Genomic DNA, 12,490 nt, shown 5'->3' on the forward strand with positions numbered 1-12,490 from the left:
TCACTTTAGAAACTGTGTAAAAAAATATAATCGCAACGAACCTTAATTGCAGAACTGGGGGGGGGGGGTTGATTTGGTATTAAAATTTTTTTTTTTCCCTCATCAAAATGACAAGTTCCACATTCAATTATTTTTTTTTTGATGAACAGCGTCCGGTTTCTCGCTCCTTCCATTTTCAATCAGCAGCGTGAGCAGCTTTCCTCCTCATCCCCCTTTGACCCGCTCCCCTTCCTTTCCCGCGTCGGCCTCCTGAGGGCTTGGCCGTGGTTAAGGTGATGCACTGGGAGTCCAGGTAGTCCAGCAGCTTGGCGGCTCCGAGGCAGATGCCGGCGGCCCTGAGCCGGGCCTGGAGCTCTGACAGCACCAGCGGCTGGTACTGGAGGATCTGGCTGTACAGCTCCGGGTCGGACTCGATGAAGGCCCGCACCGCCTTGAGCCGGTCCTGGTGTCGAGACACGGCCTGCGAGGCTGTCACTCCCCCGTCGCTGTCGGACTCGCTGTCCGAGGAACGGCACAGCTCTGGGTTAGTCCTGAGAACGGCAGAAATTCAAATAGGTTTCACTTTAGTGGTCAAAATATTAAATACGTCTCCTACAACAATCAAACCTCACAGCCTTAAATATACCAATATAATATTTATCACCCAACATCTACAAATGCATACAATAAATAAATATTTCTCTACATAACAAACACACGTCACCTCTCAGAATCGTCGCTGGCAGCAGTAGAGGAGGTGTTGGAACCCTGCGAGGCCGACAGTGGCTCGGCGTCCTCCTCTCTAGGTTGTTTCACCGGGGAGACGCCGGTGGGCGCCGTGGGCTGTTTGAATTTGGCCACCTGGGCGCAGGACGCGGTGCCAGGGGGCGCCGCCACAGGCCTCGCGTGAACGGGTCGACCCGAAGAAGGGGCGTCGTCCTCAGAGTCTGAGCTGACCAGCTGGTGGGTATACTGGTGGATCTCCTTCAACTTGAGGATCATCTGCCGCTTGGGCAACGGACGCACACCAAACCTGGAGTGAAAAAAGAAAATAATTATTAAAAAAAACAGGAATTTAAATTAAAGATCTGTGACTTGCAGGATAAAAAGGCTGTAGCATGAGTGTACAATAGAGAACTAAATAGTTGGTAGGTGGTGTTATCAGTTTCTATATATAGTGATAATACTATAATGTAATGTTCAATAGGGTGCAGTGATGTAGACAGTAAACGTCAATATAAATTCACAGGCAAAATGTAAAGATGTTTAGGAGACACCAACATCCTGGTAATTAAAACAAGCAGGAGAGGGAGAGTGCAGACGGACAGCCAGACTGAGTGGCACTGAAAGGTTATAATTGGATTTGTGCCTTAAGGTGATCGTCTCGATCAGGGAAACACCCCCGTGTCCGGTCTTTGGGCTTCTTATTTACCAGTGTGTGACAGAACCCACTCACCGGTTGAGTTTGTTCTTGAGCTCCGGCGTGTCCATGTCTGAGTAGCTGGGCATGGGAGTGATGGGCACCAAGGCCTTGTGCACCCTGCTGCGAGACACTAGGAGAGCGAGAAGATGTGAGGACGTTTTCATTTCGAGGATGGGCCACATGGAAAAATTGATTGGCACAGTCAATTGACAATCAGTCGCTTAATGATATAAAGAATTTTACATGATAGATTGACATGAGAGTGCAGTTAAAAAATAATTTATATTGTTTCAATCTCTGAATCGATTTGAAAGTTGAAACATCAATAGTTTGTTTGGAAGTTATGGAACCATTTACAGAACTAAATTAAATATCACCACAGTCACAATATTTCAATCCATTTATGACTGTGGTGATATTTAATTTAGTATACAGATTTTAATTTACGGATCGCCCTTCTTATAGAGAAATTACACATTATGCTCTCTCTCTCTCTCTTCGATCCGTGGAATATTTCTGTAATGCAGATCAGATGTGTGTGACATGAAAACCCAACCCTACCCAGACAAATTTTTTTATAAAAAACAGCCGTTTCAAATGTAATTCTGGGGCTTGTAGCTTAATCCACCCTAGCCAGACTTATTTATCCATATGTAAGATAATTTTTTAAATCTATATCAGGCTATCAATTATAAAAACTACAGAAACAACACACTTTCTCAGCCTAATCAAAAAGATAAATACAATGGAGCTTACCTGGAGTTTTGAGCTGGGCCTGTGACTTCCACCTCTGCGAGAGAGGAAGAGGCTCGTCCTGCTCCTCCTCCTCCTCCAAGCTGTCCCATAACTGCGGGTCCAGGAGGCTGGCATTGATCTCTGAGGCTGGGGGGGCATGGGGGTCAGGCGGAGAGGGGGTCAGGGGGGCTGCTCTGTGGGTTTTGGCCACAGCAGATAAAGATAGAGGCTGTGTGGTGAAGGCTCTGCTGGGTCGGGCGGGGCTGACTGTTCCCTGGTGGTGGGTTGTGACGGGGTGTGCGGCGGTTGAAGCTGGACCGGGGGGGTCGGCTGAAGAGGACCCCCCCAGGTCTCCTGCCTCGTTCCCTCCTCCACTGTCTTCTAGTCTCAGGCTGAAGCATGCGGCCCCGCCCCCATCTCCGGCAGCGCCGGCGTCCAGTCCCCACGAGTCGTTGAAAGCCATAGGGGGGTCCATGAAGTTTTGATGGAAACTCGGTTCGGAAACCTCCACAGAAATAAGTTCTTCCTGCTCTCCCTCTGTCCTCATCTCTCCTCCATCACCTCTCTCCCCCTCTCCAACCCCCTTTTTGAACTCTCCAGTCCTTGCCCCGTCATCGCTGTGGGACTGGAGAGAACGTTGGAATTGACGGGAATGCAAACCGTCTCCGCTTGGACCCCCGTGAGGGGAGGAGTGCGAAGGCTCAGACGACGAGAGACGGAGGCTCCCTAGCCCCCCACTCCCTCCGCACCGTCCCGTAGAGCCCTCCCGGTCGCTGTTGCTGCAGAGTGGGGAGGCCACCGGAGGAACGGAGGACTTGGACAGGTCGGCATGCAGGGGGGTGCTGCTGTAAGGCTGGGGACGGCCATGGAGAGGAGTGAATTTCCCAGAAGTATTTGGTGAAGGAGAGAAGCTGAAGCTGGCGGGTTGCGGTCGCTTTGACCCCCGGGTCGGAGGGAACGCCAACACTGGGGAGTCAAGTCCCAAGCCAGAAGCACGGGAGCTGGTCCTGTTCCCCCTCTCATCCGTCTGGAAGGTGTGCAGAGAATCTCTGGCTGGATGGTTGCGGGTGGGGGACCTGGTTTCTAACTGGGAGGCTCGAGAGGAGGAAGCTGCGGGCGGGGTCGGGGACGATGACGGGTCGGCCTCCGAGAAAAGATGCGTCCTGCAGATGCTACTGTGGGTCTGCGTGGAGATGCTGTTGGACCTCTGCCCGGGCGGAGTCGGCGTGTCTGGGATAAGCCAGGAAACCTCTGGAGAGAAGCCTCCCAGGCCGTAGTCCGAAGCGACGGGCTCAGAGCCCGGTCTGTCCGGACCCGAGGCCAGCGACAGGGGGCTGGAGCCGAGATCCGCACTGCTGGAATCCCGGTGGTCAGAGACGGGTTTACAAGGCCGTGGGTCCGGCGGAGGTTTTATCTGGGTATAGTTCTGGAGGTTCTGGTTGAAAGGGGGGGAGGGCGAAGGGGAAGAGGTTCCAGGGGAGGTGGCCGCAGCTACATCCACCTCCACCCTCTCGTCGCCAGAGTCAGACAAAACTATCAGCTCGGGCTCGTTGCCGCGGAGGGGCGGGCCGGAGGAACCCGGGACACGTGAACCACAAGGACCTCGACTCTCTCGCTCTGGGGACTGCCTCGCCTCTCTGCGGGAAAACCGCGTCGCGTCCGCACCGACCGGACCTTTTCCCGGTCTCTCGTCTCCACCGCCGTCCCCTCCCTCTCCCTCTGCACTCGGGGACGACCCTGGGAGAGGCACGTTGGAGACGTGTAGAGGAGGAGGGCTGGTGGAGAGGTCGATGACGACGCTGGCGGACGACTGAAGACACGTTCTGTCAGAGGGGCGAGAAGAGAGTTTGCCCGGGGAGCGCCGCTGTTGCCGCTCTTGCTGGGATTGCGGGGGAGGTGACGTGTTGGGATGGGCGGAGCTGGAGGCCGGGGGGGCGAAGGGTTCCTCCTCATAGATGCTCCGAGACTCTGGGAAGAGGCGGTCGTAGCTGAGATCCAGGCTGCGAGAGCCGGATTGGGAACCTTTCACTTGGACGTGCTTCGGGATGCCTTCGGGTTCTGAAACACCTGGTGGGGTGAACACTTGGTCCTCTGCTAGTTTTGGGTCTTCCCTCTCTTCATCTTCATCCTCTTCCTCCTCATCTTGCTCCCCTTCCCACTCCATGTTCTCCACCTCCTCACCTCTCTTCCTCTGTGTGGCGGCAAACTCATAGATCTCCTCCATCTCTTCCTCGTTCACCCGGTCGTCTGTCGTCTCTTCGTCTCCGGGTGTCAGGTCGTGGGCTCGCCCGTTGCTGCCGCCGTCGTCTTCCAACGCCCCCTCCACCTCTGTCGCACCGTTGGACCCCACCTCGCACCAGTCTTCCACCTCCTCGCACCACATGGAGCGCAGGAGCTGCACGAAAGCCTGGTCTCGCTGCTCGTCCTGGGAGCTCGCCACGCCGGCCACCTCTTCCTCGGCCGGCGTGTCAGCCTCTGCCTGGTGGTGCTGGCAGAGCTCCTGCAGCTCCTCCAGGTCCAATCTGGAGACAACGGACACAGATGGAGACGGTTCTCAGAACAAGCGGCACCGGCTACAAAATCTACTGAATCAAGTATCACATTACCCGGCCACACTATAAGGCAAACTCCATTTACCTTGGATTACTTTTTGATAAACAAGACTAGACTTGCTCTAATTCTTAGAGAATGGAAGAGCGACTAATTCACTAATAGGACAGAGATAATGACTGAATGTGAATACTTTCATTTAAATGAATTTTTATTTATTTATTTGATCTTTTCACCACAATCATTGGGCGACCAAGATTGGGCCCCACAGCTGACCAAATATAGCGCACGGGCCGTATCTTTGACACCGCTGTCCTACAGCAGAGTGTTGTTATCCAGGCGACTGGAATACAGCATCTTGAAAGACTGTGTTTATCATTTTTACTCTAACTAAGGTAAAAACAAGGAAAATAATAGATTCTGGAACGAGTAACCACAGACCCATCTCAACAATGAATGGTATGGTCAGCTGGTACTGTAGGTGAGAATGCTGTGATTTGTCAAATAAAGAGGTGGTCGTACACCCTCCCCCATACCAGTGAGCAGACACTCAGGTCCTTCACGGCCTGTACCCACCTGGTTGCCAGGTCTAGGAGATAAGGCAGCACGTAGGGGGTGGATACAAGGCAGCGGGCAGTGTAGAGGAATTGCAGCAGGGCCAACACCGCGTCTCCTGGAACCTCCTCCAACAGCACCCGTTGGGCGGCGGCCATGCCCTCCTCCTGCACCCCGAAGCCACTGTCATGCAACTGGGGGAGGACGAGAGGGGTGAGGGGAATGGGCAACAGGAAAATTAGAAATCTGTGAAGAAAATACAATTTTTGAAATGAGGTAGCTCACAATTCTAAGTGATTATTCATTAAACTTGGGCTAAGTACAACTCCAGGGTCTAAGTTAGGACAAATCAATTCAGTTGTGTCAAATAAAATTAACTAAAAGACTATTTGCATCGCATGGATTATTTAACATGTGACGGAAAATAACTTTTCAGAATTAACTGGATAGGACTACATTTGTTTTATGAATCCCCTGGGATTAATAAAGTGCTTTCTTATCAATTATCTAATGAATAATCAGCCGTGATTGCTTTATTCATGTTCGTAATAAGCATTACCTCATCCAGTGTGGTGCAGCTATTTACCATTTGTGCCAGCAGGGGGCAGCGAGCGTAAACAATGAATGAATGGACAAAGTAGACTTCTCCACTGTCCACCTGGATCTGCACATCGCTCAGTTGGGGGTTGTTCACCATGCTGCCCAGGTCTGTCGACAGCTTGGACAGCGCCACCTGTTGACGTGCATACCCATAGGTTAAAATTAAAGGATTTAATTCTTATTTGACAAATGTGGCATTATTTGACATTTGACATTATTTGACAAATTTGGCACGGTGGCGCAGTGCATTGCACTGCTGCCTCACAGCAAGAAGGTCCTGGGTTCGATTGCCACCTGGGGCGCTGTTGGCACCGTGCTCCGGCGGGTTATCTCCCAAATAGGAGCCTTTCTGTGTGGAGTTTGCATGTTCTCCCTGTGCTCACATGGGGTTTCCTCCACGTCAGTAAGGACACCCCTCAAAAACATGCACCCATCATGGTCTGACCAGCGATGGACACTTATCACCTGGTCCCCGGGCGCGTCCACGTATGCTGCCCACTGCTCCTGGCTGTGGCCCCGGAGGAAGGACAAGCCAGGATGGTTAAATGCAGAGGAACCATTTCACCGGCCACCATCAAAGCGTGTGTGTGTGTGTGCAAGCATGTGTTGTAGTGTGGTGTGTTGCGTGACGAATAAAGACTGTTTCTTCTCTTTGGATGTCAGAACATAACCCCTGGTTTAAGTTCAACTCAAAGGACAAGTTGTTTTAATGCCCCACCAAAGGAAGAGACAGATTTCATGTGCCAAATTGGGAAGGTGGCCAGCCCCTGCCATCTGAACCTGTTAAAAAGCTCTCTCACCACTCTGTGATTGGTGCTCTCTCTCTCTGGTGCTAGCTGGCCGGAGCGCCCCCTGGTGTCGCTGGTTGGGCACCCTGCGTGAGTGTGTGGTGTATCCGGAATGAAGCCAGTGAGGGCGGCTCGCTCTTCACACTCCTCTGGGACGAAGCCGCTGAGCTGGAGATCTGTGAGTGTGTGTGTGTGTGTGTGGGCACAACGGAGGGATGATGAGGAAGGCAGGAGTGGTGTTGGAAAACAGTCTGCTTTTTAATCACATGAAGTTAAATTTGCTGGGTTCATCAGTTCATCCTCATATAGTAAATTTAAACTTAGCAGCTAGATGAAATGGAAGAATGATTATAATTGTTTATCCGATATAGATGATAAATATTGTATATGAGAAGGCAGTGGATTTGCTGCAGGCAGAGGAGTTGATTAAAACAGCTAGAACAGTCGATGAAGCTCAGAAAACTGCATTACTTTACTGTAATTTCAGCTGCTGTGCGTGTGTGTGTGTGTGTGTGTGTTTGTGTGCGTGTGTTCACCTCTTCCAGGTTTGGGTGCAGCATAGCCCCACTGGGAGAGGGTCATGCCCTCTTCAGCCAGCTCCATCAGGTCCCTCAGAGCCTGGCTTCCCAGTGGGGGATGCCCCAAGGGGCCAGGGGACAGAGCAGCATAAGGCGAGGAGGGGCGGGAGCGACATCGAGCGGCGGGTGGAGGGAGGGTCGAGGGATCGGACTCGTCTTTGGAAACGGAGGCAGCGTCCACCTAGAAGTGGAAGAGAATTGAGTTGCATTTGGATATTGGCTTTTATTAATGACATTTAAGACAGATCTTTCGACAAAGCGTTTTACTTATGCAGTAGCTTTAGGTTTATTTTCAGCTCACCAAAGGGATTAACTAATTAAGAAGCAAAATTGTAAAAAGGTTGGTTCCCATCATTTATAACTGATCACAGCCCAAACTCACTGAACGCTTTACTACTGAGATACTTTGTGCTCTTCTGCAGCTTCTCACTGTGCTTAAATGCAGACCAATAGGGCAACCGTTTAAGACAAAGTTAAAATCTCTTATTACCCCTGCTGGACCCCCGGGCAGGAGGAACTCTCTGAGCTCCGGTGTGTAGAACTCAGACGGACAGGCCAGCCCTGCCTCCCTCAGCGCGCTCTTTTCCCAGAGTGGGGACGCACCGTTCAGGGCACTCTGCAGCCTGCTGGGGGGGCGTGTCGGGGTGGGGGGGGAAGGGGCGTGGTGATGCAGCAGCAAGGCGGCGACTCGCTCCTGGCGCCTCCTCAGGGCCACCTCGGGATCCTGGATGAGGAGGAGCGGGGGAGGGCGGGGGGTGACCACCTTCTTCCTCTTGCCGCGCCCCTTACCTGCAACAAGAAGAAAAAGAAAAGCTTATCATCGATTTTGGCCCCACTCAAATAAATCTAGATATCAAAGAAAATACTAGATATTGTACACATGTTCTTGGGCAAAACCTGTACAGCAGACTAAAGCAGCTTTCACACATGCACTCAGGACAATGTACCGACCTGATTATTTACGGATTTACCCTTTCACACATGCAACACACAACGGGAGATTGTCCGTGTCAGACGTGTTCACACTACCTGGAAATACTCAGTTTGGTTTAGACTAGGGGAGGAGCCTGGGTGGAGCGTGCAGCAGGCAGGAAGTGACGCAATGATGCTGCTGAGTTTTACGGCACACTCAAGATGGCGGACAAGGCTACAGACTTATCAGTAGTTGGCCTGCGTTGATTTTCCATGTGTTGGGTCGTAGAACAAATGAGAGAGTGGAAAGGAATAATAAAGAAAGCAGAAAGGAGTACACAGCAGCTACGCTCCGTGCCCAAAGATCCACACGAAGGTAAATAACTGGCGCATGATGGAGACGTCATCAACACACGACACACCCACTCACTCGCTATGAATATGGGGATGGTAGCTCAGGAGGTAGAGCTGGTGGTCTAGTGATCCAAAGGTTGCTGGTTCGATCCCAGGCTCCTCCTGCTAGCATGCTGTAGTGTCCTTGAGCAAGACACTTAACCCCTAATTGCTCCTGATGGCTGCGTCTGTCGGTCTTTGAACAATTGTAAGTCGCTTTGGATAAAAGCGTCTGATAAATAACTAAATGTAAATGTAAATGAATGCTCCAGACAATTACCTGCTCTGTGCACACGTACCACTCAATTGGACATTACATGGACTTTGTACTGGCTGGCTGTTTAAAGTCTGGGTAATGTCCGTATCAAATGATTCGGAAATTAGCGTTCACACATACAGCTTATTGGGGTAATATCCAGAAAATTTCAGGTTTACAGCGCAAGTGTGAAAGCAGCTTAAGAAAGGTGGGGGAAAAAAAAAAGAAAAAGTGTTATACAGAAATTATTCTTCAAATTTCTGTTGGCAATAGTCCGTCCATTCAGAGCCCTGCAGAATAACGAATAATAACAAATACAGATGAGGTAGTTTCAGTCCTGCACCTGTTTCAGGCTTCCACTGGAGCTGTGTATTCATGGAGGTGTGAGGATGTGCGCTCTGCAGCCGTCGCTCCAGCTCCTTCTCCTGCTCCAGCAGGGAGGAGGACAAAGCCAGGGCCAACATGGTGACCTCATCCATCGGTGGAGACTTCTTCCTGGGCTTCTTCCTCACAGGGAGGCCAGACTCGGAAGGCCCTTTCCTCTTGGAGCCTCCAGATAAAACACTGAGGGGGGATAGTGATCAATGCTTTTCTAATTTACAGACATTTGCAACCATGCAATGTATATCTACTGCCTTTTCTACTGCTTTTTCCAATTCCTACACCTTAAAAAGTACAATATGGAACTTTTCCGCACCAACATTTCTAAAAGCTACTATACCTATGTAATATATTTTGTAGAGTTGTCTACTCACAGTATCCCAAATGTTTCCAACAACTTTCAAACCCAAAGAAATTAGTAATTTTAATAAAAGGTACCCGTCCGTTTCATTAGGTCGTCTGTCAATGGCGTCATATCCCCTTTACCCCCTATACTTGCTATAAGTACCGGGGCAACACGGGGAACACCGGATGATACAACAGAGAGTGAGGAGGGGACTCGACGAAGTAACTTACACTAGCTAGACACTGTATTGTTCTGTTGTTTGTATTGCGCCAGTATCACTCTGCTAACTATTGTTTGACGGAGCATGGTTACTTATTGCCGTTTGCTGCGCGTTCTGTCGCTGAAAGCTTCCCCCATAAAACACAAACGTACGGGTGAAGACAGCAACTCCCATGATCTCATACTACTTCAGGATGTCATCAAACTCCGTCTTTAGTTATTGTTTGGATTGAGAGACCCCTAGAGGCAGAAATTACATATTATACCTTTAAATATCTTCTACTACCAGATTATAATCCTGCCCATTACTTTTACTGTACAGTTTAGACCATTAGTTAGGTGTCAAACTATATATCGATTGACATACAATGTCATTTTCTCTATCAGTGACATCTAACATACTTATATGTTAAAAGAAAAATAGAGTCGCTTTTCTCATTAAGGACCCACCTTTGGTTAGCACCGCTGTAGCTCTGGGCCTCGGCATCCTGTCTCTGCAGACACTGCAGCAGCACGGCCGGGGACACGCCCATCTCGGAGGAGCAGCGCTTCAGGTGTGCGGTGCGGCTCTTCTTGGACTTGAACTTCTTGCCGCAGATGGGGCAGTTGGGCACAGGGGGAGGACGGTGAGGAGGAGGGGCACTGACTTCCCCCTCATCCAAACATCTGCAAGAGTGATTTATAAAAACACAGATGGAACGATCACAACCTCATCATATAGCTTGCAAGGTGGCCAGAGAGACGAACATTTGTCTTAGAATTTTCACAAGCTCTGTACCCAGAGTTATGGCTGGTTTCATTATAATATTGTTGACTTTGGAATTCGGGCTAAATTGGCAGGTTCATCAGTTGCAATGGCATCATTTACAAGTTCAATGCAAACATCCCGACCTGTTGAGGTGCTGCGTTCGTCCCTCTGGGGTCATGTGGGACAGATCTCTGTGGCAGAGCTGACAGAAGAACAGGCCTCTGTCCTCCAAGTCTGTGACTTGGGCCTCCGCTGCCTCCCGGTCCAGCTCCTGCTGCAGCCTGATGGCCAGTTCTTCATCGCTGTGCCGCCGCTCTGAAGTGGAAGGTTTGGGGAAGTGTGATAACAAGGCTGGATGTTGAGAAGAAAGAGAGAAAGGCTCAAGTGAGGTGGGATAGTTAAGCTGTTACATGATGTATCATGAGAAAATAAAAACTCTGATTCCGATCGTTCCGTGTTCAGTCTAGAACATACTGTGCACCGGGTGCGTTGCATTGACATTTCACTGCATATATGTTTGGAAATATGTATATGTATGTGACGAATAATCCTCTTGAATCTTGAATATATGTTTTTAACCCCCTCAACTAATGGGATAGTTTAATAGTTGGTGTAGCATACACAAAGAGGAGAATGCTTGTTCTACATTCCTACTTAAACAGATACCTGAGCTGCACACAGTAAAATACAACTTACTGGAATATGGGAACTACAAGGATGGGTGAAGGAGAGGAACATAGTATCTTCCATGCAGCCTCACCTTCACTTTGTGGAAGCTGAGGAACACCGTTCCTCTTGGTCTCCACTCCTCCGTTCTTCTCATGATAAGGAACACCGTCCCTCCTGGTCTCTGTCCCTTCGTTCTTCTCATGCTGAGGAACACCGTCCCTCCTGGTCTCCGTCCCTCCATTCTTCTCATTTTGAGGAACACTGTCCCTCGTGATCAATGTCCCTTCAATCCCCTCTTTGTGAACCAGCGTGTGTGAACTGACCCTCTTAAACTGTTCTATCCTTAAAAGTACTTTGCCCATAATACGTTCCTTGGTTCGGGGTTCACCAGGATCTATGTGAACCGCCAGGCCAGCATCTCCATTGACCGCAGGCTCCTCGGGCTGACATTCCGTGGCGCTAGCAGCTCTGCGGGCGGTGGGGGGCTTAGAATCCCAGGCAAGGTCCTTCTTTCTCCGCCTCTTCCTACTTGGGTCTCCGGTGCGTGTCTGGGTGCAGGGCTGAGGCGCCGCGTCACTGGGCAGCCCGGCGTCCCCCGCCTTCCTCCGGACTCGTTTCAGCAACTTGGAACAGAGCAGCGACAAGTCCTGGTCCGAGTCGTCCATCGCTTCATCTCAGGTCCGAGTCAAACCTGCTAGCTGGCTGCTAATGATAGCATCATGGTGGGATTAATACACCCTCCCTTCAGTTACACTAATACGCATTTCTTTTCTCGGTGTGATTAATTTATTATGACAGGAGCTGATGTTAAACATCTTAAAAAAAACAACACGGATTTAAAATGGACAAACCGCCTCCAGCGTCCAGCTTTGTTTTCAAATCGCTCGCGTAGGACCGCTTCATTTTGCACTTCCGGTTACGTGACGGCGGGCCCTCACTTTTCCACTGCGCAGGCGCGTCACTCTGCTGACGACTATAAAACGCGACGTGAGACGCAACGGTGCGTAAAATAATACCCATGATTTGTACAGCGCCTTTCGTGCACAACATGCAGCTCAAAGTGCTTAAAATTAATATAAAGCTACAAAACAATAACAGATGCATTCGCTGTCAGCGGCAGAATCTTCGTTGTTAAAACATTGGATAACAAGCGCCTAAAGCATGACGGGACGCAGGACGCTGCTGACGTCACCACCTGGCAGATGACGTCAGCAGTGCACTGGAGTCCTAGGTCATGCGTCAACGTGTCCGATGAGAACCCAAACGCATTTTTAAGAAACAAGTCCAATTCTAGATCACGCAACACCTGAATCCCCCTCCCCGGACTGAATAAAGTGTTATCGTATCGATGAATATAG

At 50.2% G+C, this 12,490-nt stretch overlaps 1 protein-coding gene across 1 annotated transcript; it reads right to left on the reverse strand.

Annotated features, from left to right (window-relative positions):
- Positions 1–169: 169 nt before the first annotated feature.
- On the reverse strand, positions 170–11,846 carry slx4 (SLX4 structure-specific endonuclease subunit homolog). The gene is made up of 13 exons (XM_079998893.1): positions 11,224–11,846; positions 10,607–10,814; positions 10,166–10,381; positions 9,113–9,333; positions 7,699–7,997; positions 7,167–7,389; positions 6,643–6,806; positions 5,829–5,975; positions 5,264–5,436; positions 2,159–4,659; positions 1,436–1,532; positions 704–1,012; positions 170–530 (listed from the first exon to the last, which is right to left on the reverse strand). The coding sequence occupies exons 1-13, from the start codon at positions 11,795–11,797 to the stop codon at positions 176–178; spliced, it is 5,487 nt and encodes a 1,828-aa protein (XP_079855019.1). The 5' UTR covers positions 11,798–11,846; the 3' UTR covers positions 170–175.
- Positions 11,847–12,490: the final 644 nt, after the last annotated feature.

Source organism: Zeus faber (assembly GCF_960531495.2).
Source record: "Zeus faber genome assembly, chromosome: 4".
Lineage (NCBI taxonomy): Eukaryota > Metazoa > Chordata > Actinopteri > Zeiformes > Zeidae > Zeus > Zeus faber.

Excerpts from the sequence above, each read along its gene's own strand:
- slx4 (XM_079998893.1), bottom strand. The coding sequence starts at position 11,797 with ATGGACGACTCGGACCAGGACTTGTCGCTGCTCTGTTCCAAGTTGCTG. Across the intron at positions 6,807-7,166 it reads TGCACCCAAACCTGGAAGAG|ATCTCCAGCTCAGCGGCTTC; the intron begins GTGAACACACGC and ends ACACACTCACAG. Across the intron at positions 5,437-5,828 it reads GCCCCCTGCTGGCACAAATG|TTGCATGACAGTGGCTTCGG; the intron begins GTAAATAGCTGC and ends GTCCTCCCCCAG.